We start from the raw sequence: 27,589 nt of genomic DNA, 5'->3' as shown, positions 1-27,589 counted from the left end.
TTTTACCACTGCTTCTTTTAAAATTAAAAAAAAAAAAATTGGCCTAGCCATGAGGCATGTGGGATCTTAGCCTCCCGGCCAGGGATTGAACCCAGGCCCCCTGCATTGGGAGCTCGAAGTCTTAATCACTGGACTGCAAGGGAAGTCCCTTACCACTGTACTTTGAAAAAAAAATTTTTTTTTTCCAATAAGACTCACGTGATTTCATGAGTAGAAATCACATGAAAAACAAAACTTTGTCATACGAAAAAATTCTAACAGTAAGCAGCAGGATTCTGAGAAAAAAAGCAATGCACAAGAAAACTTTTTTTAGTATGATGGCAAGAGTTTGGGAAAAAGGAACTTACAGGAAAAAGTTTGTATTGCCAGTTATTCACCCACTTTTTGTGTGTGTGTGCGCTATTTTTGCAATGTCCAAGAAAAATTTATTTCTTAAGCTTATTTTCTATTTTGTTCTCCAAAGGTCTCACAATCTTCTGATTATAAACTCCAGTAGTCAACCACTATAAAGATGATAATTCCATGGATATAGGTTTCAATTCAAAAAATAAAAAGGACAGAAAAATGTATTTTTGATCTCAAACAATAAAAGCAATTTAAAACACCAAAAATGATGTAAAAAAAAAAAATCAGAATTGGAAGAATGTGGACTGTTCGGTAATTTTCCTGCCTATGAATACTGATTTTTTAAAAATTGTATGTGATATATATGAGATTATTCTCTTCTCAGCATGTCAGAGAAGGACAGAGTGGTGAATCTAGTTATACAAAGAAAGCTTCTGTCTATAAGCCAGGATTCATATGAAGTTAGATCATTTGCATGAGGCCGTATAGTTTTATGCTACACTCATAAAAGAACCATTTCCTCTCCTACTCTCTAAAATCATTATTAACCAGAGATACTGAAAAATCAAGCATGCTGCAACCCGCCTGACCTTCAGAAATAAGAACCTCTTTTTAGGATATTTCAAGCTAAGAGTGACTCACGGCGGGTAAGTGGGTTGCTGTTAAACTGAGATCTTGAGCTAGCGTTCCCTGGTCTTTTTGCTCAGAGAGAAGTGCCTAAATGGGCACAGGTGAGAGCGAGAGGCTGTAACAGGGCAAGTGGAGGTCATCACCGTCACTTTAGGTTGACAAACTCTCTTGGCTCTGGGAACCCTTGCAAACCCCAGAAAGGCCCTGTATGGAAGGGAGAGGCATTCAAGGAAGACTTTAAGAATATCCACGAGGGGATTCCACCTTCCAGGTGGGCTGTTTGTGTGCTCAGTGGCTCAGTCGTGTCCAACTGTTTGCGGCCCCATAGATTGTAGCCCTCTGGGCTCCTCTGCCCATGGAATATTCCATGCAAGAATACTGGAGTGGGGTGCCATTTCCCAGGCCAGGCAATCTTCCTGACCAAGGGATGGAACTAGCATCTCTTGAGTATGAAAAGGACACACTTAACATGGAATGGAACACACAGCTCTACAGAGGGTTCAGAGAATTCACACAAGAGACCGTGCACATCTGCCAGAAAGTTCAACAGACAAGGTCAGCGGATGCAATAACCCTATAATCAGGGGTGAGTTAAGCAGCGTAGGTCAGCATAACCCTGCCAGGTGCCGGCACCTAAAATGCTCCACACAAAGCACATGGACACGTTCTCTCGCTGTACACTGAACTACGAAGGGGACAAGACTCAGTCATCTAGTCGCTTTCTCCTTCATTGTTTTCATACTGGGCACAGATGGATGAATATGGTCCCACTGGTATGGGGTGTCCGTTTCTGCTTGTGTACACAGCTCATTAACGGACACAGTTAACACCTGCTTTCAGGATCTGACGTTTCTGGTATCAGACAAGGCATGCTGGTTGTTATCTGCATTGAAGAGTGGTCCTCTGGCCAGGCGTTGCTATAGTTTCATGTGGATTTCCCATTCCTAAGGGGAACCGGAAATGTACCCACCCACAACCCCCAGGAGGCAGAAGCTGGGCCCCTCTGCTACATCCCTCCTTAAGTACTGGTTAACTTTTAATCCATTTAAAATGTTATCCCACGTTTACTTAGCCCGGCAGTTTATAACAAACCCACCAAACAGGACAAGCCAGTCTGGATTATATAACATGTAAATAAGCCAGGGCGCTGAGGAGGGAGCTTACAGCAGGATGAGCTGCAGTGATGGTTAAACTGGTTCAACATCATGACAACTGAAGACAGCCTTTCCACTCACTGCTCCCTCCTAGAACTTTATGTCTAGATTAAGGAGAAGACAAAAAACCAACCCCCAAAAGTTTATCATATGTATCCCCACAAATACTGACTAATAAGTCACTGAAGGGCTTCCCTGGTGGCTCAGTGGTAAAGAATCTGCCTGCTAATGCAGGAGACCAGAGTTTGATCCCTGGGTTGGGAAGATCCCCTGGAGAAGGAAATGGAAACCCACTCCAGTATTCTTGCCTGGAGAATCCTACGGATAGAGGAACCTGTGGGCTCCGTCTGTCCATGGATTACAAAGAGTCGGACAACACTTAGCAACTAAACAAGTCACTAAAATCAATTAAAAGGGACACCAAAGTAATATTTAGATTTCATTTAGTTTTTTTTTAAGCTGGTAAACCTACCAAATAACTCATATTTGGACCTAACAATATTAACACATTCTAAAGAGATTATCAGTACCTAGTAGCTTTTTCCCACACATGTTATCAATTTAAATGTGGGCCAACTGCCAGAACTCAATACCAAGGTGTTCTATGACTTGAATAAACTGTTTTATAATTTCAGACACGTACTTGTTTAAAAAGCGTATCTTATATATCTACTATCCTCAGAGATGTTGAAGATGTACTAAATGGTGAAACTGGTAATACTGCATATTATATTAATTCTATAATATGAGAAACTGACACAATAGAGAAGCCTCAAGAATATAATATTTAACATTTTATAATAAAAAAGAAAAACAGTGAACAGTTATTCACTTTAACCCTACATTGCTTCATGAATTACATGATTACAATCATCTATAAATTTTTTTCTTTTAAACAGGCTGTTAGGAATCATGAATTACATGATTGCTACTGCTGCTAAGTCGCTTCAGTCGTGTCCGACTCTGTGCGACCCCATAGACGGCAGCCCACCAGGCTCCTCCGTCCCTGGGATTCTCCAGGCAAGAATACTGGAGTGGGTTGCCACTTCCTTCTCCAATGAATTACATGATTACAATCATCTATAAATGTTTTTCTTTTAAACAGGCTGTTGATGCTGCTAAGTCGCTTCAGTTGTGTCCGACTCTGTGCGACCCCAGAGACGGCAGCCCACCAGGCTCCGCTGTCCCTAGGATTCTCCAGACAAGAGGACTGGAGTGGGTTGCCATTGCCTTCTCCAATGCATGAAAGTGAAAAGTGAAAGTGAAGTCACTCAGTCGTGTCCGACTCTTCACAACCCCATGGACTGCAGCCCACCAGGCTCCTCCGTCCATGGGATTCTCCAGGCAAGAGTACTGGAGTGGGTTGCCATTGCCTTCTCCCTGTAAAAATCCCTGCCTCAAAACTTTCACTTTTTAAGGTCTGTTTTTGTATACAACAATATTGGTCTTGTTCATTTCACAGGAAGACTCAAAGTTGGGAATTCCTTGGCAGTCTAGTGGTTAGGACTCCATGCTCTCACTGCCAAGAGCCAGGGTTGATTCTGCATGCCCAGTGGCATGGCCAAAAAAAATATTAAAAAAAAAGAATCAAAGTTTTATCTGTATAATTAGTTAAGAGGAGATGGTGATTGTGTAAATATAAAAATCATACACAACATGGAAAAAACTACAAAGAAATTAGTGAAGTTCAACAAAAGGTGACTGAAATTTAATTAACTGGTCTAGACATTTAAAAGCATATATATTTATACACATACATGATTGGCATACAAAATGTAAATATATAGGCTCATTATAATATCTGTAAAAAATTTAGGGCTCAGTTTAATGTACCAGAGTTCTTTTTTAGGTTTGCATTTTTTTAAGTTTTTTTTTTTTAATAGCTATGATCAGATTTGTTCTTTCCTGGTTTTGATACTCCATATTTGTGATTTTAAAATATCAGTCTGGACTTCCCTGGTGGTCTAGTAGCTAAGACTCTGCGTTCCGAACGCAGGGGGCCTGAGTCTGGTCCTTGGTCTGGAAACTAGATCAAATAAGAGTTGATGGCACAAATAAGAGTTCACATGCCATGACAATGATCCACTGCAACCGAATAAATAAATATTTTTTAAAAATCAGTCTTAAGGACTACCTTTGAAGAGATTAAACATACACACACACACACACACACACACACACACACACACACACACACACACACACACACACACACACACACACACACACACACACAAAGCTCCAATCAGGAGGAAAAAAAAACAAACCACCTTTTCTGACAAGCTTATTAAATATACATTTAACATAGAATTGCAAAACCTGTCACAGGAGGAGTGAGTGCTGGTGTCATTAGGCTGTATCTTTCCATTCCTGAGAGTACAGAGGAGGTAGGGTAGCAAACTGGCCTGAACTATGGAAATGACCATACTGTGGCAAGCACCCACAGCTTCAACTGATTGCAGATTTAAATGCCACCTTTCTTTGTCATCCCTACCCACCCTTCAATGTAATACGGGGGGGTGGGGTGGGGAATCAAAATTAATGGTTTTTGAAAAAGCTCCCTAGTGATTTTGATACTTTCCTGAGTATACTCCTGAGCATCAGTATGTGAGTGAGCAATGGTTGTTCAGTCATGTCTGACTCTCTGCGACCCCTATGGATTGTAGCCAGCCCAGCTTCCCTGTGCACAGAATTTCTAGGCAAAAATACTGGAGCAGGTAGCCATCCCCTTCTCCAGGGGATCTTCCTGACCCAGGGATGGAACCTGAGTCTCCTGCATTGTAGGCAGATTCTTTACCGTCTGAGCCACAGGGAAGTCTTGGTGGGAGCCCAATATACTGCTCCCCTAAATGAGAGCTAGAGAACAGAGCACTGCCTCATCTCACCCTTAAACGTGCTACATCCAAATACCTGAAACCCCTGGTTTCAACTGACTACTCCCCTGACCAGTTTTAGAGCCCACAGTTGTGGCTGCAGCCAGACAGGTAACAATGCAAAGTCAAATGTGATACAGGCCCCCAAAAGAGAACCTTGTAAAGACTGTTTCTCTGCTCCACAGAGCTGAGCCAGGCTGCCATCTTTATGATCTGAGCATCTACTGGGTAGGAGTTGACTCCACAGACGCCCTAGTTTATCCTGTCTGTCCTGTTCCCATCATTTGTGTCCACATGATAAGTATGCAGAGGAGTTGCCCCAGCGAGGCTCACGGAAAGAGCTTCGGGACTAATTCTGCAGAAACAAAACCCAGGCGGAGCAGGAACTCACACTCACCCCAGAGAGATTACCAAAAGCCATCTGTGAGACAAGTCCTACGGTACAATTCTAAAAAAATGCAAAAGGGTGGTGGAAAGAAAAATTTTTGCCGAATTTGAAGGGGAGGAAAAAAAGAGTTATTTTATTCAGAGGGTAAGGGAAGTATCCTAAACGGCATCTTCTAAAATGTTTCCCCTCCAAAAAGAAAAACATTTTACAGGCTCCACTCTCCACACTCCTCCCAGAAATTCCCATGGCTCACTTGGCGGGCCTCCAGGTTGCCTAGCTCAGCTGGCAAATATGCAAATAGTTATTCCAAATATGTTAATGAGGCTACCAGGATGCTCCCATCATGTCACCGCACCCTCCCTTTCTTTGTGTGAACTGAACCTGTGCAGGTTAAAACAGGCGTGCCAAACACTTGCTAAGTGAGATTACTGACTGTTGGCTAAGTGACTGCCAATTTAAAATAAGCACTTAAGGAGAATGGCTTTGCTCAAATGTATGTTGTCTTTCAAAAGGAATATTTTGAATGTTCAACTCACTCCCACTCCCATATTCTTCGAGTACAAAAATTTAAGCATTAATGATTTACTTTCTTTCAGTACCATATTCAAAGTACCTTAAAGATTCCAAGGTGCCTTAAAGATTTCAAGGTGCTTTATGAGTATTCTTTTAAAAGCAACTCTTCAAAATCCAAAACCAAGAGGGGATATATGTATACATAGCTGATTCACTTTGCTGTACAGCAGAAACTAACACAACATTGTAAAGCAACTATACTCCAATAAAAATCAACTTAAAAAAAAGAAAAACTACTTCCCAGTAACATATGTTTGATTCCACAAATGAAGAAATAGAGTTAGTGATTACACGTTGGGAAAGATAATAACTGGAAATCACAGGCAGGTTTACTAATTTGTTAATTTATCAGTTAATAAACGTAATCAACACTAGCTCTTTAGCCCAACATCAAGTATTTCCTCTCAAAGAAATCAAAGAAATCACAAAGCCAAATAGCTACTTATTTTTAGTTAGCCCTTATTCTAAAAATCTCAAAATTTCCCCCACCAAATCAGACTACCTAAAAAGTTTCATTCCCTTTTCCTCCTGCCTCCCAAAAAGCTTTAACTTGCTTCTTCATCCACACAGACATTCCACACATAGTCTGAATATTAAAACAGGCCAGGCAGCTTCACTGTCAGTAGAATGGAAAGTGCCAGTTCCAAAAAAATCTCAACATCGCCTGGCCCCTAAATTAGTCCCCAAATCACCAGGCCTTACACAGGAAATCAGGATCCAGTACCTTAAGTTAAAAATTAAAGGGAGGTTGGAAGAAAGGTATAAATGGGATTACATACTTACCCAGGGTGACTCATGCTCATATGCTGAAGATTAAACTGAGCAGACTCTACAATCAGGAAGGGATTTTCCCTCTAGGGCAGAAAGGGGCGTGGGATTTCCAATGGGCAATGAAGTAGGATCATCTGTGGGGATCAGGTGAGCAAATTCCACACAATTAACTTCCTACTACAAGGAAGGAGGGCTTCCCAAGTGGCTCAGTGATAAAAGAATCCACCTGTCAATGCAGGAGCCGCAGGAGACTTGTGTTAAATCCCTGGGTCGGGAAGATCCCTTGGAGGAGGAAATGGCAACCCACTCCAGTATTCTGGCCTGGAGAATCCCCTGGACAGAGGAGCCTGATGGGCTACAGTCCATAGGGTTGAAGAGAGTTGGACATGACTGAAGCGACTTAGCACGCAGACATGCCAGTATCCTTGCCTGAAAAATTCCACGGACAGAGGAGCCTGGTGGACTGTAGTCCATGGGGTCACAAGGAGTTGGACACGACTGAGCACACATACAGTACGAGGAAGGAGTAAACGCAGGTGAGGTGCAGGCCTTCCCAAAAGGTGCCGGTCTAAAGGCCCTGCAGACGTTTTCCAGGCTCCAGAGACAAGAGGGAGAAGCAAAAAGAGACTGGGGTGGCACGGCCACGTCAATACACTCAACATTACTGCACAGTGCACTTAAAAATTAGTAAGAGGGTAAATCTTATGTTATGTGGGGAATTTTTTTACAATTAAAAATAATTAGAAAAACAAAAAGTAAGAAATTGGGCTGAACCTATCATACAGTCACAGTTCTCCAGGGCAGCTAAAATGCTCGAATTTTGGGAAGTACAACAGCACAATGAAGATGCAGATGTGGCTGCTTGGGACTGGCCCTGGGCTGGGTGTCAGGAAGTCTGTGGCCATGGCTTCCTCTGTCTGCTGAAACCAACTGGCCTTCAACCTGGGATATTTCCTTGGCCTCAATGCCCTAGGTCCTCATTTTTCTCACTGAGAATGGGATCAGTAGTTAGGGTTTTCTCCTTTCACTAAAGAAAAGTTACCATCCGTGAGTCATTTTCTTCTCCTTAAGTATTTCAGGAAAGATCTCAAAGTTATGAAATTTTGTTCTGCTTTGGAAAATAATGGTTTAGAAACACAACAGACTCTCTACAAACAGGAATGTTTGCAAGCCTAGATCTTTATCTGAAACATTAAAAATACTTCTATATCCATGTTCCAATATCCCTTAGTTAATAAGAACATGGGTTTCTCAACATACAACCATTTCTCTAGCTTAGTAATAAAAATCACACTTGCTAAGATATTTAGTGTACATAAAACCTACCATAAAAGATTTATCTTTTAGTTGTTTAAGAATCACTAAAATCAGTAAGGAGACACTAAACTTTTAAATACATCTGAGCACTAAAAAAAAAATCGTATCTTAAAACACAGAAACAAAGTACCAACATCCTATGAATTTTAAGTTAATCTACGCATTTTCTACCTAAATGTAAGTAAATATAAAATCATTAGAAGTTAAATATGTATATTCAGTTTAATACTGTCTTATTTATGAAAAAGACATCTCCCCTTAGTAACTTAAGCACAGGGCAATACCTCTACTTACCTAATATTTTACAACTTCTGCTAATATTTCATAACTTTTTAATAAATACTTTATAACTTTTTTTCCCTACATGCTGAATCAAAACCAGACATTTTTCAGTTAAAAGACTCCCACTGAAAATTTATAAGCTATGTATGTTTTTACACTGCACTTGGAAGACTACTTAATGTTGTGGTTCTCCCTAAGAGCATTTATACTTGTTTTCAGCAAATTTAAATATTCATTGGAAACATCTACCACTATGTTAAACAACATATGGGTTAGAATAAATTCTAGAAAAAATAACTAGAAATATCAAGAGACTCTTAAGAAAAGAGGTCTTCCAAGTATATGGATTTAAAACTCAGAAAAGCAAAAGACAGTAAGGTCACCTGGAATAAAAAGAACAAGTTGGGAGCCCAGCCTTTGATTCTTCACGCAGGACAAGTCACAGTAGTCGAGCTGTTCTTGGTAGAAGCTGGTTCCAGGACCCCACCACCAGCCAGCCACAGTCCTTCTATTCGCTTCGGGAACAAAGTGATCTACTAACTCAAGGTACGTGAACTTGAACTCTCAGTGCAATGAAAGGGTGTGGCAGACACTTCATTTAATAACAATAATGATACTAAACACTTACAAAGCAGATGGGAAGATTCTCTAAGATCTTGTGGGCAGATGGACAGAGTATCTAAGAGGCTTAAGGGTTCCTGAGTAAGGAAATGAAGGGAAGGAAGAGAGTGAGAAGGTTGGAGGGAAAGAAAGGAAGGAGGAAAGATCAGCCAGCTCAGGGTGGTGACAAGTCTGCAGCACAATCTGGGTTCCCAGAGGGCAAACACTGACACTTACTAAGCACTTTGACATAGAGCTGGTTAGGGTAAAGTAAACCAAAGATGAACACCTTGATGTAGAGATGGTTAGAGCAGAGATAGGAAGGATTTAGCAAAAGCCGATGATGGTCAAGTTTAGGTTCAAAGAAGTAGATTAGAATATATACATTACACACAAGGAGAGAGACCGACAGACAGAAATTTGAAAACAGAACTGTAGTCAAGCAGAACTATTTTAAGGCCCTTTTACAAAGCAACCACGTCTCAACTAATCAAAAATTAGGGCAAACCAGACATGTACTATAACGACAATGGGAAAAAAATATCTGAAATTAGAACTATCCCAGAAAATCGAGACTGTATTTTAATAATATGCTTTCAGATCCAATAACCAGAAAAACCAGAACTTCTGGCAAGGAGTTAATCCTCTGTCACCTCTCCTCTTAGTCTCTAAGCCATTCAGAAAACTCAATTCAGGAATGCACATTCTTTTTCAAATCGATACCTACACAATAGCTTCCTTGATTTCGTAACATCTTTGAGTTTCTTGGCGATGGTTAGGTACTTTCTCATAGTCTAACCTTTCCAAAAATGCCCTTTCACTTTTGTCATCGAGAGGAGTTTGATCAGAATCACTGCAGGAAAACACTAAGCACATATTTCTTTCTTTTATTCTTTTATTTATTTTTTAAAAAAGCATCAAGCATATTGCCTTCATCTCACAGAAAATAGGTAGAGGTTCCTTTCTGAGTTTTGATTCTTGCCTGTCTATCCCACTCTCTATACACATCTACTTTCATGGGATTTTCTTTCTTCTTGTATTTTTTTCTCCATGCCAACTCAGCATTTCTCCGAGTGTAAGTTAAAGACCACCTACATCAGAATCAGCAGGGGTTTGAATCAGAAAATGCAGTTTTCTGGGCCTCTACTGACATTTACTAAAAGTTTCAAAAGAGGGGTAGGGCTGCAGAATTTTTATTTTAGAAGTCACCCAGGTGATTGGTCTGCACACAAAAGCTTGAGGACCACTGCCCCCAAACTCTTGATTCTTCCTGCACCAAAGGACACAGGGACTCTATGGGACTATATAAACAAGTGCCATCAGAGAGGCCGGGAAGACAGAGCAGCGTGGTAGTTCTGATCATCTTCCTTTTGAAATACAGATGGAAGCAGCAAGGAAGTGTGGCGACCGAACTAACTGAGACATCAGCACAAATGCAGGCTCGTCAGCCCTGCTCTGTGGCTGCTGCCAATTACAGTAGCCAGACCTGCAAGGGGACTGATTACATGTAATTTATAAAGAATAAACAAGCTGTGAGCGGCTTGTGAACAATGAAGGGTGATATTCAAGCCAAGAGGTAATAAAAAGCATGAATAAATGACTCAGCATCCCCCTCCCCACCCAGACAACAATTGGCTATATTCCAGCTAGGATCAGCACAGAAAGAAAAAAAAAAAACCACCTGTATTTGGGGGAATGATATAAATGATAATAGACCATGTATCATGGGAGAAAGATTTATGTCTCTCACTGGAACCCTTGTGACAGGGCTGCACAGACCCAAATTCTGGGGGTTCTATAGCTCAGCCATCTAAATGGCTTTTTCTCCATCTTATTAAAGCCAGAAAAGGAAGTGCCTGGGTCCAGGGCTGCAACACAGTCCTGCATCTGAATTATGGCTTTTAAAGGAAACATGGGGAAATAAAGCAAATGAATCATACAGTTGTTGGAACCAGGTTTTATGAAGGATTCCTCTATGTGAGCGTTTCCCAACTTCAGCCCTGTTGATATCAGGGGCTGGGGCATTCCTGGTTGCAATGGCTGTCCCATGCACTGCTGGATGTTTAGCAGCATCTCTCCCTCAACCAGGGCTTCCCAGGTGGCTCAGTGGTAAAGAATCCACCTGCCAATGCAGGAGACACAGGAGGTTTGGGTTCAGTCCCTGCGTCGGGAAGATCTCCTGGAGGAGGAAATGACAACCCACTCGAGTATTCTTGCCTGGAAATCTCATGGACAGAGGAGCCTGGTGGGCTACAGTCCACAGGGTCGCAAAGAGTCGAATATGACTGAGCACACATACCATACCCTACAGCCTCAACCTACCAGCCGCCAGTAGCACCCCCAGTGATGACAACCAAAAAACATCTCCTCCAGAAATTGCTAAATGTTCCCAGTGGGGCAAAATCACCATCCCACTAGCAGTAAAAGTCACTGCTGTACACAGACATATCATGGGGAAATGTTCGTATTAGTGAATTAGCTTGAGGACCATATTTTTGACGTCATAAAGATCTCATGATTTTTGCTTTTAAATATACATATGTGTATATATATACGAATATATATATATATATATATATATACATGATCTTCCCTGGTGGCTCAGATGGTAAAGAGTCAGTCTACAACACAGGAGACCCAGGTTCATCACTGGGTCAGGAAGATCCCCTGGAAAAGGAAATGGCAACCCACTCCAGTATTCTTGCCTGGAGAACCCCATGGACAGAGGAGCCTGGAGGGCTACAGTCTATGGGGTCACAAAGAGTTGGACACGACTGAGCAACAAACACTAACACGCACACACACAATCAGTTCAGTCTCATCCAACTCTTTGCGACCCCATGGCCTGCAGCACGTCAGGCTTCCCTGTCCATCACTGATTCCCGGAGCTTGTTCAAACTCATATCCATTGAGTCGGTGATGCCATCCAACAATCTCATCCTCTGTTGGCCCCTTCTCCTGCCTTCAATCTTTCCCAGCATCAAGATCTTTTCCAACGAGTCCATTCTTCACATCAGGTGGCCAAAGGATTTGAGTTTCAGCTTCAGCATAAGTCCTTCCAATGAATATTCAGGACTGATCTCCTTTAGGATGGACTGGTTGGATCTCCTTGCAGTCCAAGGGACTCTCAAGAGTCTTCTCCAACACCACAGTTCAAAACCATCAATTCTTCAGTACTCAGCTTTCTTTATGGTCCAACTCTCACATCCATTCCATACATGACTAATGGAAAAGCCATAGCTTTGACTAGATGGACCTTTGCTGGCAAAGTACTGTCTCTGCTTTTTAATATGGTGTCTAGGTTGGTCATAGCTTCCATGGCTGATTCATGTCAATGTATGGCAAAAACTATTACAATATTGTAAAGTAATTAGCCCCCAACTAAAATAAATAAATTTATAAAAATAAAAAAAAAAAAGGCTATGACCAACCTAGACTCTACATATAAGTTAAATAACACACACACATACATACACACATATATGCCTCTTAAGTCCATGAATCTAGTTTTTAAAATATATTTTTCCATTACCAGGGACTACAATACACAATCATTAGGGAGCTATTCAAACCACCACAAACACGCCACATAAGAAAATAACTGAGGGGGCTTCTCGCCTGTCCTAGTCACAATCAGTCAGCTGTCTACTTTATCACCAGAGGATTTCTGTTAGCTTAACAGAGCCAAAGTACCCATCAGGCACAGGTCACCAAGTGTTAGAGCCCATAAGACTTTAAGGAGCCCATGAAAAGTGTCTTAATAGGATTTTTTTTTTAAATCAGAATAAAAATGAACATCATAAGAATAACGGCTACCTACCAATAAATCCAGCTTGGAATATATTCATCTTTTATCTGGACATGATTGTAAAATAAAATTTTTATTCTTTTTTTGGGGGGGAGAAGGGAACCCACAAGGGCAAAAGTACCAGGGGCTCATGAATAATCAAGTGGACCTGGCCTCTAAATGGAAGGCAAGGAATTAAACAAACAAGTGCAATCTGTGGTGATGGGTGCTGTGCTGCAGGAATAACCAGGCATCAAAGGAGAACAAAACAGATACTCTGGGTCCACAGGGGCTGCATGGGTGAGTGACGCTGGTGGGGGGAGTTCAGGGGAGGCTCCAGGGGCAGTCTGGGAGTGGAGGCAGAGAGGGTGGGGCCAGGAACTGCTGGCAGAGAGAAGCACACAGCGCAGGTCAAGGACAGAGTGACTGATCACGAGGCCTCGTGGGGACCTGGAAGTTCAGTACAACTGAAGCGGAGCATGTGAGAGAGGAGGAAGTACCCACAGAGAGCCCTGCCAGCTGAGAGAGGGGGTTTGGGCATTCCTCCGAGCAAAGGAACCCTGCAGGGCAGCCTCAACCTGGGATGATCAGATCTGGGGTTCAGAAAGGCCGAGCTGGCTGCTCTGATGAAGACAGTTTGGATGGACACAAAAGGATGGGCTTCCCAAGTGGCACTGGTGGTAAAGAACCTACCTGGCAATGCAGGAGATATAAGAGACACAGATTTGATCCCTGGGCCGGGAAGATCCCCTGGAGGAGGAAATAGCAACCCACTACAGTATTCTTGCCTGGAGAATTCCATGGGCAGAGGAGCCTGGAGGGTTACAGTCTGTGGGTGGCAGAGTCAGACATGACTTAGTCACTAAATAACAAATATCTATATGTCAATAGATATCACTATATTAATATCTATGCATTGGTTTAGATGGGCTTCCTCAGTGGCTCAGTGGTAAAGAATATAACTGCAATGCAGGAGATGCAGAAGACATGGGTTTGAATCCTGGGTTGGGAAGGTCCCCTAGAGGAGGGCATGGCAACCTCTCCAGTATTCTTACCTGGAGAATCCATGGATAGAGGGGCCTGGTGGGCTACAGCCCCTGGGGTCGCAAAGAGACACAACTGAAGCGACTCAGGAAGGATGGAGCCAGGCAGTGGACTCACTATTGCAAAAATCCCGCAGAAAGACAAAAAGACAGCTTAGGCAAGACATAGGTCAAGAAGTCAAGAGATCTTTGGAAGATAAACCAGACAGGATTTGGTCACTGGGTGTGGAGAAGGAGAGAACAAAGAAAACCATCTGGTTTAAGCTGGAGGGGTGGGGTGGGGGGGCGGTTGCAGGGAAGGTGGTGTGACTGACAGAGAGAGGGAACAGCAAGAGGACAAGAAGATGGATTTAGGGAGAGGATGGTGAGCGCGGCTCTGCGTTGCTGTGGGGGTTGAAGCAGTTAGGGATCTACTAACCCGTCAGAGCCAGGGATGACAAGTGAGAAATGGGCTGAAATTGTATCTTTGAATCATCAGCATATAATTCAGGGGCATTTCACTGGACTTTAAGATCCACAGACGGACTTAAAAAGGTTAGGAAACATGCAAGAAGACAATAAGGTTTGTGTGTCAGTTTGGAAAAAATTCTAGGGACACTTCTGTTCAGCTGCTAAGTCGTGTCCAACTCTTCGTGATCCCATGGACTGCAGCCCATCAGGCTTCCCTGTCCTTCACTGTCTCCTGGAGTTTGCTCAAACTCATGTCCATTGAGTCGATGATGCCATGCAACCATCTCACCCTCTGTTGTCCCCTTCTCCTCCCACCTTCAATCTTTCCCAGCATCAGGGTCTTTTCCAGTCAGTGGGCCCTTCACATCAGGTGGCCAAAATATTGGAGCTTCAGCTTCAGCATCAGTCCTTCCAATGAATATTCAGGATTGATTTCCTTTAAGATTGACCTCCTCGCTGTCCAAGGGACTCTCAAGAGTCTTCTCCAGCACCACAATTCGAAAGCATCAATTCTTATGGAAACTACTATATATAAAATAGATAACCAACAAGAACCTACTGTATAGTATGGGCAACTATACCTAGTATCTTGTAAACCTAAAATGGGAAATAATTTGAAAAAGAATATATATATATATATTCAATATGTATAACTGAATCACTTTGCTGTATCCCTGAGAGTAACAAAATTGTAAATCAATGATACTTCATTAAAAAAAATACTGAACAACCACCATGATGTGGGCACAAGTCAGGCAGGAAAAAAAAAAGACTTCTGTGAAAATGAAGAAGATAGAGCTATTACCACATTTTCAAAAAGGTTCATGAACTCCCAATGGATGAAGAACTACTAACAGCGTGACATGAGAGAAGAGATCAGCCAGGGCTAGCTGGCACTAGAACCCTTAGGAGCACCAACACTTCCAGAAACCGGAGCCTGGCATCAGGAAGGCACAGGGAAGAACATACTTTGAGAAGACGGACTGACCATCTCCAACAATGGAGTCAGGAGTGCCATGAAAAATAAGAATTAAAAAGTTCAGATCGGACTTTCCTGGTGGCCCAGTGGTTGAGAATCCGTCTGCCGATTCAGGGGACGTGAGTTCAATCCCTGGTCCAGGAAGATGCCACACGCCGAGGGGCAACTAAGCCCATGTGCCACAAGTACTGAGCCTGCATGCTACAGCTCCTGAAGCCCCAGAGTCCGTGCTCCGCAACAAGAGAAGCCACCACAGTGAGAAGCCTTTGCTCCACAACGAAGAGGAGCCCCTGCCCACCACAACAGGAGAAAGCCTGCGTGCAGCAACCAAGACCCAGAGCAGCCAATAAGTAAACAAATAAAAATAAAACATCCAGCCACTGGGGACCTTGGTGGCAATCAGTTAGATAAGAAGGGAGGAAAAAGACCCGGGCTGTATTCCATTATGAGATGAGCGGCAGGTGAGGAAGAGGCGGGCGGTCAAGTGGACACAACCCACCTGTGAGTCTGGCTGGGAAAGGGAGGAACAGGAGTCTCACCCTAGCCCTGTCTTTGAAAACTGAATCCACCTTTTATGGTCCTGGTGAAACCTCTCTCCACCCCTTCATAAACCCTTCCTCGGGTCCCTGAACTCACCTCCCTCAGGTGAGTTCCTCTAGCGCCTGGTATCACCCAGCACTGGTCGGAGCATAATTTCCGTTACCCAGCGCCTTCTCTGTCCCTGGGAGCATGCGGACTCCTGTAAGGTGGAGGCAGTGCCCTCTTGGGCCTCTCCTGAATTCCTCCCAAGGCCTTTTTCTCGGCCGGCATTCCATCAAGGACTGCAGGGCCTGACCTCTGAAGTAAGAGATCTGGCTCTGCCAGAGCAGCTGGTTAACTTGTATGACCTTGGACAAATCAATGAAGTCTCCCGGAGGCCAATTCCTGTAAAAAGAGGAGGCTGAACTCTCTGCTAGGGAAGAAGGAGATAAGTATAATTCGGAAAGATACTCGATACAGCAATTGTTTTTGTAATGCAAATCACAGAAAATAAAACTGGATTAAAAACCACTGGACACTCAAATAACATGTGATAGAAAAACAGGCTACAAAAGGTTGAGAAACATTGAACTAGATGATTTATAATTTCAGGCTTAAAATTTGACAACCACTCCCGGTCATGCTATTCAAAAGACCGTGCCAGGTACCACACTGTGCATTTCAGACGCAGAGAACAAATGCCATCTTTGTCCTCTGGAAATTAATATCCTATTACAAACACCAAAGAATGATAGATGAAACCATAATTTTCTTTGTAAATAGATCATGTGTACACATCTTCTACTGTGTATACTATGGGTCATTATGAAAATCATCCAGAAAAAAATATGGTAAAACTATAAATACACCAGGTATGCTTTTCCCATTTGGACTATTTCACTGCTTAAATGAAGAGAAGAAAAGAAAGAATATTGTTCGATAGCATGAATTTAATTTTGTGCACTTTTGTTCAGAGGTAAATGACCTAGATACCCTGGGAAGATTACTCAAATGGCTTTGGTTTTATGTAACGGCGTCACCGGCTTCCCAGGTGGCTCAGCGGTAAAGAACTTGCTTGTCAATGCAGGAGATGCAGGAGACCAGGGTTCAATCCCCGGGTTGGGAAGATCCCAGGTACAGGAAATGGCAACCCACTCCTTTTCTTGCCTGGAAAATCCCACGGACAGAGGAGCCTAGTGGGCTACAACCCATGGGGTCCCGAAAGAATCAGACACGACTGAGCGGGCAAGCACAACAACATCACCAGAAACACATTATCTTCTCAAATATTCCACATTCTTACTTGCTCTGTATTTCCTGTTACCTTTTCCCAACACTTCAGCCATTTACATCTGAAATTGTCAGGGAGAACTTGTAAAATCCAATCCTCCTACACAACTTTGGGGTCAATTATAACCTTGCCAGAGGGTGTGTGTGTGTGTGTGTGTGTGTGTGTGACACAACTTTGGGGTCAATTATAACCTTGCCAGAGGGTGTGTGTGTGTGTGTGTGACACAAGTTTGGGGTCAATTATAACCTTGCCAGAGGGTGTGTGTGTGTGTGTGACACAACTTTGGGGTCAATTATAACCTTGCCAGAGGGTGTGTGTGTGTGTGTGTGACACAACTTTGGGGTCAATTATAACCTTGCCAGAGGGTGTGTGTGTGTGTGTGTGTGTGTGTGTGTGTGTGTGTGTGTGTGTGTGTGTGTGTCCCCTACTCTGTGCGACCCCATGGACTGTAGCCCGCCAGGTTCCTCTCTCCATAGAATTCTCCAGGCAAGAATACTGGTGTGGGTTACCATTCCCTTCCCCAGGGGATCTTCCTGACCCAGGGATCAGACCCGTGTCTCCTACATTGCTGGCTGATTGTTTACCGTCTGAGCCATCAGAGAAGACCACTTCAAATACTACTTCCCTAGCCCAAGAGGTGAGCCTTCTTCGTCAAGTTCTAGGTAACACCAATGGAATTCAAAACATTTGGGGTAGCATTTTACCAAGTGTCTCTCCTCTAAGAGACAAAGATTAAGGCACGTCTTTCTCCCAAATCAAGCTGTCATCCCCAATCAGAAGCACTTTCATCTTGGCTACAATGACTCTGGCTTAAGCACCGATGGGAATGTGTGATGGACTGGGGTGAGAAAGCACAGCAGGTACTTAATTCTTTAACTAGGTAGTCATTTCAGGGAGGAGTCCAGCTAGTCAGAAAGCAGCCTAACTGCATTTCCCAACAGTTGTAACTAAAAAGTGCATTTCGGGAGAGAAAAACCATCAACCTGCTGGCTGGAACACTCTGATTCCCGGTCTTGATTACCACATAACAGGACATAAATAACTCCCCTCATTTCAGAGAAAAGGTAAAAGAACACGTGTGTAAGGATTTTGACCTGAATACTTGGTGATGTTGGTGGTGAGGGTTCCACTACAGAGGAAAAGAGGAAAGAAAGGGGAAGAGAGCAAGAGGGTTGGGATTCCTGGGGAAAAGAGCGCCTTCTACCTCGTGCCCACTTAAAAAAGTTAGCAGGTCAATTTCTATAGCAACGGGTAACTGATGCATTACCTACGATAAATATTGAATACAAAATACTAATTACAGAATATTAAATGCAATAAAAACGACAACAGAGTTCTCATGCCCTGATGCTACTGCCCTGCATTTTGTATTTCACAAAAGCAAGCCTCAACTAAAATTATATCTACCTGCTTATTTCACATATAACAGCTAAATATCTCTAGGCAATAACGACAAGTATTCAATTTAACCAAGCAACAAGGAAGTCAGTTACAAACCCTTATTATTAATTAACATTGCACCCCCTCTTCCAACCAGAGGATGAAAAGTAAAATGCAATTTTAATGTTTTCTTTTTCCATGTGTGATATTCTTAAAGAACTATGTATGAAACTTTTCCAAAAAATTTAAACGACATGAGTCAAGACAAAGGAAAATAAATAAAAAGGGAAAAGAAAAACAATGAAGCAGGATAGTTAAAGCAAAGTTTAGTATTTTTCTTCCTTAAAAAAAAAAACGACTAAAGAGTTTTACATTGAAGAGAAATGTTTGGACTGTCGGTATATTGTTTTTAATTCATGGAACAATGTAGCCATTTGTTTTTTTCCTTTTAGGACATTGTTTTGTTTTGAACACATAGGGAATTACCTAGGCCAAGTATGAATTCAAAGAAAAAAGCTGGGAGAAAAAAAAAACTACCACCAAACGAAAAACTCGTGGTGAATTTGGCATTCTTTCCAGTGTATAAAAATAAAACTCAGTTTAGAAATATGATAAAAATCTCTGAAACACACAGAAAGAATAGTTAAAGAGTAGAAAAAAAAATGTAAGATCACTCACATTTCCCCTCCTAGAAGCTCTATTTCTTTGCAACTCACATCTTCACGTGCAGTTTGCATATAGTAGCTCTGCTAAAAACAACCACATGGAAAATTTTTGTACCAGATAACACTGCAGGACGGGGCTTGGCAGCTACAAGTTGTAATCAGAATGCTTCAAGGGCTAATGTAACCCAGATAACGACCAAGCATGCATTTCGGTGCAGAGTCTTAACTTTTTTTTTTTTTAATAGCAGGCTGTGGGAGGGTCAAAAGCTATTGGGTTCTACTTTATATGCATTCAGCAATGAGAACTTTTCAGTAAGGGAGCATTTTGCTTCCATGAATAAAAGAATTGCTTAAAATATACAAGATTCTTTACCAGTTAATGCATTCTTGTAGGAGGTGAGGTGCTCACACAGACAAGCATAGAATGGGAGAAAGTTTTCCAGTTCCTAAAATGCCTTTTTCCAGTAATTTCACAGGCCTGCATCTCCATCTCCAATTCATTAGGGCTCCCCCAGCGTTGGCAAATGAAGAGGCTACTTATTTAAGGAGCATGGAAATCCACGGTATAATGAGCCACTTTTCCCCAAGAGTAATCTAAAGAAGAAAAGAAAGCTGATTTTATTTGTGCCTGTTGCCTAAGAGGGGGAGCAGACAGAGACCTGTGTCTTGATAAGTTTCCTGTACATTCGTGGACTGAGATAGAGTCACTGAAGCCTTGTGACTTCAATCCAAGTTCAAGTGGCAGATTCAGATGGAGCTCTCACTTGGGGGAAGTGAGCCACCATATTAATGCAAGGAATGTGAAATGGGAGAAACCCTTCCATCCACAGTCAGGAGGGGGTTTCATGTGATCTAATGGGGTTATTCTCTTTTCCTCCAACGCTGGCTGGCACTCACACAGCTGAGCTAATATGGCTTCCAAAGTCCAAAATAAGACGCTAGCCCAAGGCAGACTGGGCCCTCCCGCGGGAACCCTGAGGCAAATGAATCAAAGGCTCTTTTATTCTCCCTCCCACCAGAACATGCTCCCTCTCTGTTGTAAACGAAATGCTTGCCAGCATGAATTATTTAGTTCCAAACAGACATAAAGAAATCTTAAATAACACATGTCCCTTGGAATTTTAATAAGTTCAGGTGACAGACAAGTGGAGCTGTTTGGTTTGTTTCTCGCCTGGGATAGAAAATTCACTGGTGGTCAGGAGCCCATCAGCAGCATGAGGTCATGGCAGAAACGGAAAGTTGTCAAACTGCAAGTTACAGCTGACGTCCAACTCCACGCATGAAACGGAGGTGCTCTGTCCTTTTCGCTGGGATGTCTGAACTCCAAACCAAGTCCCTGTTCTTCCTTTCAAACCATGCGTCCCTTCTGATTTTGCTATTTCTGTCAGCAGCACCTGGATTCTTCCAAGAATAGAGCCTGAAATTCACTCATGATGTCTTCCCTGGCTGCTCCACCTCCCTCCCCTCTAGGCGGAACTCTTTAAGCAGTTACTGTCTGTATCAACCACTCGACAGTTCATCCTATATGGCCTTATAAACACAGCTCCTGTAAAACGATCGAAAGGAACATGCATTTACAGCTTGCCTTCACAAAGATCAGGAACTCCTTACGGGAAGGGATTGCGCCTTCCCCTCTGCTGGATGCCATACAAGGCAGATTTACAAAAGCTCCAGAGATACCTCTTTATTAATTCAGTCAACAGACACTTGGTGAGCCTCCACTCTGAATAGACACAGCACCCAGCACAGGCACTCGGGAGCCTTGGGCTCAGTAAGCCTTCATTCCATGAAGGGAAGGGCTGGAGAGGCCCCAAAGAATTCTGCTTCTGCAGTTCTAATATATTCACTACCATTTAAGATGAACAACAAATTAAGACTTATTTCCCCCGCCAAAGGAGGCCTATTGAGAAGCTCTGCATCTGTCCCTCCCGCCCAAGGAAACGTGTGAGAAGAGGAACATTAGATGCTAGGAGAATTTAGAATGAATAGATGTGTTGCCCACTCCTTCCCCATTTTACAGATAAGGAAACTGAGGATCAGAAGTTCATGTGAGGATCCAAAGGTCTTGTGAATAGTGGCAAAACCCTGGTGAATTCTGGGTCCCGACACTCAGTCAAGGGTTCCTTTTACCATAGCACAATTTACCCAAAACCTTTCAAAAATAAAGTAGTAATCCACCTGCTAAGATGTCCCTTCTCGTGTGTTAGTCTCTATAAGAAAATAAAGCGTGCTGGCACTTACTCTTAAGACATCCTCAACCTGAAATTCATCAAGACTTTATCTACATACTTCTTATGTCCTCTCCAAAATACGCGGAAATTTACTTAGTCTTAAAACCACTTTGTCATTTTATTTCTTTCATATTCTTTAAGCAGACCTATTATGGCAAATCACACTGAAATAACCAATTCCCCTGTCATCCAGATTATCCAAGTATAATTCTTGCCACGTTGTTGTATCTGTTCAAAGATGATCAATTAAAAAAAATTAAAAACAGAATTCTAAAACTACCCTCGACATGGATACACCTTCCTAAGAGTAATTTTGAATCCCAAAAGACAACAATCAGATTTAGGGATTCGGTGACTCTTATCACTAATCCCAGGCACAACAAAGAATTACCTATCATTAACTTTCATAAGGCTTCCCTGATGGCTCAGCAGTAAAGAATCCGTCTGCCAGTGCAGGAGACTCAGGTTTGATCCCTGGGTCAGGAAGATTCCCTGGAAAAGGAAATGGCAACCCACTCCAATATTCTTGTCTGGAGAATCCCACAGAGGAGCCTGGCGGGCTACAGTCCATGGGGTCACGAAGAGTCGGACAGGACTGAGAGACTAAACAATAGCAACTTTCAAAAAGACTTAATGTAATTGCTAGTTGATGATCTTTGTTACTAGAAACAAAGTTCCTGCATTACCGAAAAGGTAAAAAGAAAACATTCAAAATCTGAATGTTCACTAATGTGAGGATTGCAGGAAAAAATTTCCTTCAAAAGAACCATGATGCTCCTTCAGTCACTGTAAGCAAAGACTTCAGAATCGGTTGACTGTTACTGGGGATTGCCAAAAAAGGGCAGGAAGAGCTTCCAGACATTACGGTCCTCTTTGTCGTGGTGGCACTCCCGAGCAGGGACCTTAGCCCAGCTCCTGCATTGTCCCTGAACAAGGAGATGCTATTTTGCCTTCTCCATGCCTCTCTCTTCCATGTAAGATGGCAGGTGCCCACCCGGAGAAAGATGCTATTTCTGTTTCTAAGCCCCTTCCCAGAACCACATGTCCAGACAGAAACCATCCTACAAACTGACAGCTGAAGAGCGGAGTCCAAGCTGGGTGTAGATTACACACCCAAGAACCAGCTGAGGTCCTGCTCCCCAGCTGGCTGGCAGCTAGCAGGCCACTTCACCCTGGCCCAGATGCAGGCTCTCTTGCTGAGAGCGCACACCAGCCTAAAATGGACAGCTGGGCCGTGGAGGAGCCCAAACTTGGTGTCCAGGCCTGAGGCAGGCCATAGGGAAGCTCCCCCTGCAGAGACAGGGGGATGGCCAGCTGGCTTGAAGCAGTCCTTTGTTTTCAAGACTTATCTTTTATCTCAGCAACAATTTCAACTGCTGATGAAAATTCATCATTACTTCAAATGGTTGATTTGTCTTTAAACAACTCTTTAAAAATCTGAGTGCCGCTGTTGAGTGTATACTATCAAGATTTTACTTGGTTTCTATAACCTTGGTGACATTGATCTGTATGTGATTCTATGCAGGTCCCTAGCACAGGAAGAAAACAGCTGTTTAATATATAACACAGGACAAAAACAGCAATACAGCAGCAGCAAAACTGACAGAAAGCAGGAAAATCTTCACTGCCATTCTATATTTAAAAAAATATAGAGGATGAAACACATGCAAGAGATTCTTACCCTTTTGCAAATAAATATAGAGAGAAAAAGAGAGAGAGACAAAAAGGCTGGAGAGGGATTCCTGGACGGCGCAGTGGACAAGAATCCACCTATCAATTTGGGAGACACAGGTTCAATCCCTGATCCAGGAAGATCCCACATGCCACAGGACAACTAAGCCCATGCACCACGACTATTGAGCCTGTGCTCTGGAGCCTAAGAGTCTCAACTACTGAGCCGATGTGCTGCAACTACTGAAGACTGTGCCCCTAGAGCCCATGTTCTACAATAAGAGAAGCCACCACAATAAGAAGCCCCCGCACCACAATTGGGGAGTTGCCCCAACACTCTGCAAGATGAGAAAGCCCTTGCAGCAACAAAGACCCAGCACAGCCCAAAATAAACAAACCAATACAATTATTTTAAAAATATGGCTGGAGAATCCACTCACTAGTCTTTCTCTTACTATCTTTTATGCTACTTTCACACTCTTTGGGAAATTCAAGAAAAACTTCCATAGCAGATGAACGTACTAATATACAAAAACAATGCTACTGACTAATAAAAAAAAAAGCAAACATAAAATGGAGTTGTAAGCAGAATGCATTGGGGCCATAACTTGAGATGACTTTGGAGATAAAACTAAAACAATATTTTGTCACTTAAAAGTCCTGATGGATTCTCCTAATCAATGCTTGAACTACTCTTATAAATACTGGAAAACAGTGAGACAACTATCAAAGTCCTCTGGGCCAAGTGTTCCCCCCCCCCAAAATCAATGCCCAAACTCCCTGAAGTCTTGTTTAGCGATTAGGGTACCAGGCAGCCAAGATATCTTATCACAGAGAATTTGTTCATTCAAAACCATTATCAAGCAACATTTTGCCTATTGGGCGGTCAACAATGTTTCCTTTCATCCAGAAAATAAAGATTTTTACATGAAAACCAAACCCAGCACAGGAGATGCATGTATATATATATGCCTATATTTTTGAGGGGTAAAGGTGTATTAGCCAAAACTATCTATACTGAATATCAAGCCAAACAGCAATCATCAGGAAATGTCAAAATCTTCAGGGCAATCAGCTTAGTGCAAATATAAGACAAGCCTCACTTTAGCTTGTAAGACTCCAGGAACTCTCGTGGACCCCTCAGTTTTGGCTGCCACCCTCCCCAGTCTTCCTGGGCTGTCTCCATGGACTGATTAGTGTGGAAAGAAAACCCTAGTGCCCTACCTCTCTCAGCTGTTAGGCATATTCTGCCCTCAGTCGACAGCAATTGAGGGAGCCCCCTGTTCCTCTGAAGTATCCTATGATTTCAGTCTACATGAGCTTGTTCCTGAAATCACCCATGGAATGCCCATGGGGCTCAGCTTGGGCACACAATTAGAAAGCACGTGGAGCTGCTGGCTCCCTTTTCTTTTTTTTTAATTAATTTATTTATTTTAATTGGAGTCTAATTACTTTACAATATTGTGGTGGTTTTTGTCATACACTGACATGCATCTGGCTTCCTTTTCTACATACGCTTGTTTTGGGCTTCCTTTTCTACATACGCTTGTTTTGGGCTTCCTTTTCTACATATGGCTTGTCCTGTGTTTCTTCAGCACTGCACCTCTGATCCACAGTACACTCGTCCTTGCATGTTATATCCACAGACTCACACAAAGTCATAACCTGACAGATCCTATCCACATGACCCAGCGTGAGCACCACTTAAACTCGATAAGAGTCCTTAACCTTTTAAAGCCCAGTCAGGCAGGCAGATCTCGGTTCAAATCCTGCTTCTGGTACACTCTGGTTCTGTAGATTGTGTTCTCATTTGCTAGACAGATAATAACTGCCTCATATAACTGTTGTAATGATCAGATGAAATATCAAAATTCTTAAATTTAGAATTTCTATTTTCTAGGCCCCAGTTAAGACATACTTGTTTGGGCTGATTTTTTGTAGTACATTAAATTGCAAGCCCAAGAGACAACGCTTTTTTCCTACTGGGTTTTTTTTTTTTTTTTTTTAATTTTATGGTCCCTAGTCCAGTGTGTGGCACCTTTTGAGAAAGCCATAAACCAAACAGGTGAAAGAAGGCGTTAAATCTCTATTACCACTACCTATTCCAGCTAACGTAGTGTTGTTTAGCTTCCCCAAGAATCAATCATTTCCTAAACATTGCCTTCGCAAAACAAATACATCTATCAAACCACACCCTCTCCCCACATACATACAACACATACTCACAGAACTCCCAGCTGAAAAAAACACTGCCTCTCGCCCCAACTTTTAGAATAAAGTTGCCATATTTACCAGAATACTTGGGCAAACTGTGATAGATGGAGAGATGGGATTTGGAAGAATCAAAAAAATCTCTGAAGAACATCCTTAGGATTTGTGGCATCAAATCCTTAAAGGAGAACTACTTGCCTATAGCAAATTCTGGTAGCAAGTAAACCAGAAACTCACTGGTGAGTTGTGGGCAAAGTTAAATATTGCACTTCACTCCGTTCTATGCAAGCAAACAGTGATGAACAGGGTTACCTCGAGCTCTCACGTTGGGTGTAGACATCCTTCCACAAGAAACAAGGTCCATTAATAGGCTCCCCGTCAGTAAATTTATATTTAAGGGGGCACACATTGTGCTTTTGAAGATATACTTTACTAGACAAATATTTGCCCCATAAGCCAGGGCAAAGGTGTCATTTCTTTCCTTTGCAGGGGGCAGCGACACAAGAATCAATGGGGGAGAAGGGGATAAGATCCCAGACTCCCCAAAGAGGACACCGATTTCCGCTGAAGTAACGTTGGTTCTTTCAAGGAATATTTCCCCTAACGGCTAAAACTGTTTAACACATAATCAGCATCTTGTATCAACTACACAAATACCACGAAGCAACTCTCGTGGCCTGGGAAAGGACCATAACACACACAACTCCTAACTGGCCTCGGCTGTCCCCTCCTACGGGGTTTGACAGCGTGTCCAAGGCGCCTGAACACCAGCCACCAGGCTCCCCCCAGCGCCCTCCTCTCGCAGCAAACTGCCAAGGCTCTCTCGGGCCAAACTCCAACGTCCCTCGATTCAAAACCGAGAAAGTGTGAACCCCGCTAAGCAAACGGTAGGGCGCGTAGTAACTTTTTTTTTTCTTTTCCGTGGAGCGGATTGGAGATGCTCGGCTCTAACGCCAACTTCCCAGGTCTCCCCGTCCGCTTCCCGCAACCATCCCATGGGGAAGGCGGGAGGGAGAGCGGACCGAAGAGAGGGCTGGTGAGTTTGAATACCTCCGTGGTCTTCCCAGTGCGGGAAACTGACTACACAGCAGCCCCTGAGAATTCGGTGCAGGTCTAACGAAAGGAGAATGCTCTCCCCCTCGCCCCGGCTAAAAGGAACAATAAAAACACGCATCAGGCGCTCAGCTGGCCATACCAGGCCTTCCTAAGGGCCGATGGAGAAAGAAATTTCTCCAGTCTGCAATCTGGAGAAAGAAAGATGCCTGGGCAAGCGGAGGCCCGGGCATGAGTGTCCAGCCTGGGGCCCCAGCCTGCCGGGGAAGGGGCCTACAGGGAAGGGATGGGGGCTCAAGAGAAGGAGCAGTCGGCACGCGAGCCGCTCGGGGAGGGTAACGGCGGCCGAGCTCTACTTACATAACGCTTCAACTTTTTCTCCGGGGGGGACTTGCGGAGCCATCCCGAGCAGACCACTTCGCCGCCGCTCATGGTGCGCGCCTTTCGGGCTCCGGGCCCGGCGCGCTCTCGACACCTTCGACGCCGGGCTGCCGTGCAGCGGCTGGGACCTCGCTCTCCCGCGGCGCACCCCAGGCGGACGGGGCGGACCGGCTCCGCGGCGCTCTGACTCTTGGCGTTCGAGTTTCTTCCCCGCAGGCAGGTCCGCGGACGTGAGTAGAAGCGGGCAGAGCCGCCGAGGCCGACACCTCGGGGCGGGGGCCGCGGCCGGGCCGAAGATGCCCAGGCCTCCCTTCAGTGCGCCCGCCCGGCCGCCAGGCGCGCCGTCCCGCCGGCCGCCGCCTCTGCGCTCGGGCTCCACGGGACTCTGCCCCGGCGCGGAGCCCGAGCCTCGGCCCCCTGCGCTCCGCCCCTTCGGGACGGGACCTCCCAGAGCGCACTCCGAGACAGACACGACGCTGCACGCGCGCACACACACAGTCTCACACGCTCATACACACACAATGCCCCCGCGCAGTGCCCACTCCGACTGGCCGGCTCTCGGTTTCGCAGCGCTTGGCGCTATCCTCTCCTTCCTCCTTCTGGAGGGAGGGTGGGTCACTTCCCCGAGGCGCCCGGACCGCGGCGAGGAAAGGGAAAGCCGCGAGGGTCCCGTGGTCAGCGGGCGCAGGGCTGGTCCCGGGCCACGGAGGGAGCCGCCGGCTCGGCGTCGCTGGGCAGAGCGCAGGTCCCGCCGAAGGGTGGGTCCGCGCTGGCCGCTGCCGCGGGAGAGAGAAAGCAGAGGGCGGCAGAAGAACGAGGCGCTGGGCTGCTCGGCTGCGGGGACCAAGCCCACCGTCCCGTCCCCTCGCGCTGCTCCTGCGCCGCCTCCCCCACCCCAGGGCGCGCGGCAGGTTCTGGGCGGCCCGGCCCCCGGCCCCGATCCCTCCCTCTCCCGGCCTCCCGGCTCCCTCTTCCTCTCTTTCCTCCTCCCCTTC

The 27,589-nt window shown here is 44.1% G+C and overlaps 1 protein-coding gene and 1 long non-coding RNA gene across 18 annotated transcripts in view; both read right to left on the bottom strand.

The window, feature by feature from the left end:
• Positions 1-27,020, bottom strand: part of GAB1 (GRB2 associated binding protein 1) — a 123,209-nt gene extending 96,189 nt beyond the window's left edge. For 5 of the 17 annotated variants that reach the window (XM_081543628.1, XM_081543612.1, XM_081543614.1 and 2 more), the window contains exon 1: positions 26,574-27,020. Coding sequence is in view for 4 of the 17 variants with exons in the window: in XM_081543612.1 (XP_081399738.1) it covers positions 26,574-26,645 (72 nt within the window). In the remaining 13 variants the exon portion in view is untranslated. Of the gene's footprint in view, positions 1-15,828; positions 16,145-19,060; positions 19,132-19,420; positions 19,642-25,472; positions 26,008-26,573 lie in introns of those variants that run through there. The other 12 variants (XM_081543617.1, XM_081543626.1, XM_081543629.1 and 9 more) reach the window with 9 other exon arrangements.
• LOC145526879 (uncharacterized) lies at positions 442-9,556 on the bottom strand. Its single transcript, XR_014069267.1, has 2 exons — positions 7,094-9,556; positions 442-1,324 (listed from the first exon to the last, which is right to left on the bottom strand). It is a non-coding gene; the product is annotated as an uncharacterized LOC145526879 (long non-coding RNA).
• Positions 27,021-27,589: the final 569 nt, after the last annotated feature.

The sequence above is a fragment of the Giraffa tippelskirchi genome, chromosome 11, assembly GCF_054371585.1.
Source record: "Giraffa tippelskirchi isolate mGirTip1 chromosome 11, T2T-mGirTip1v1.2.pri, whole genome shotgun sequence".
In the NCBI taxonomy this organism is placed as follows: domain Eukaryota; kingdom Metazoa; phylum Chordata; class Mammalia; order Artiodactyla; family Giraffidae; genus Giraffa; species Giraffa tippelskirchi.
This window is presented reverse-complemented; position numbering and strand designations above follow the sequence as displayed.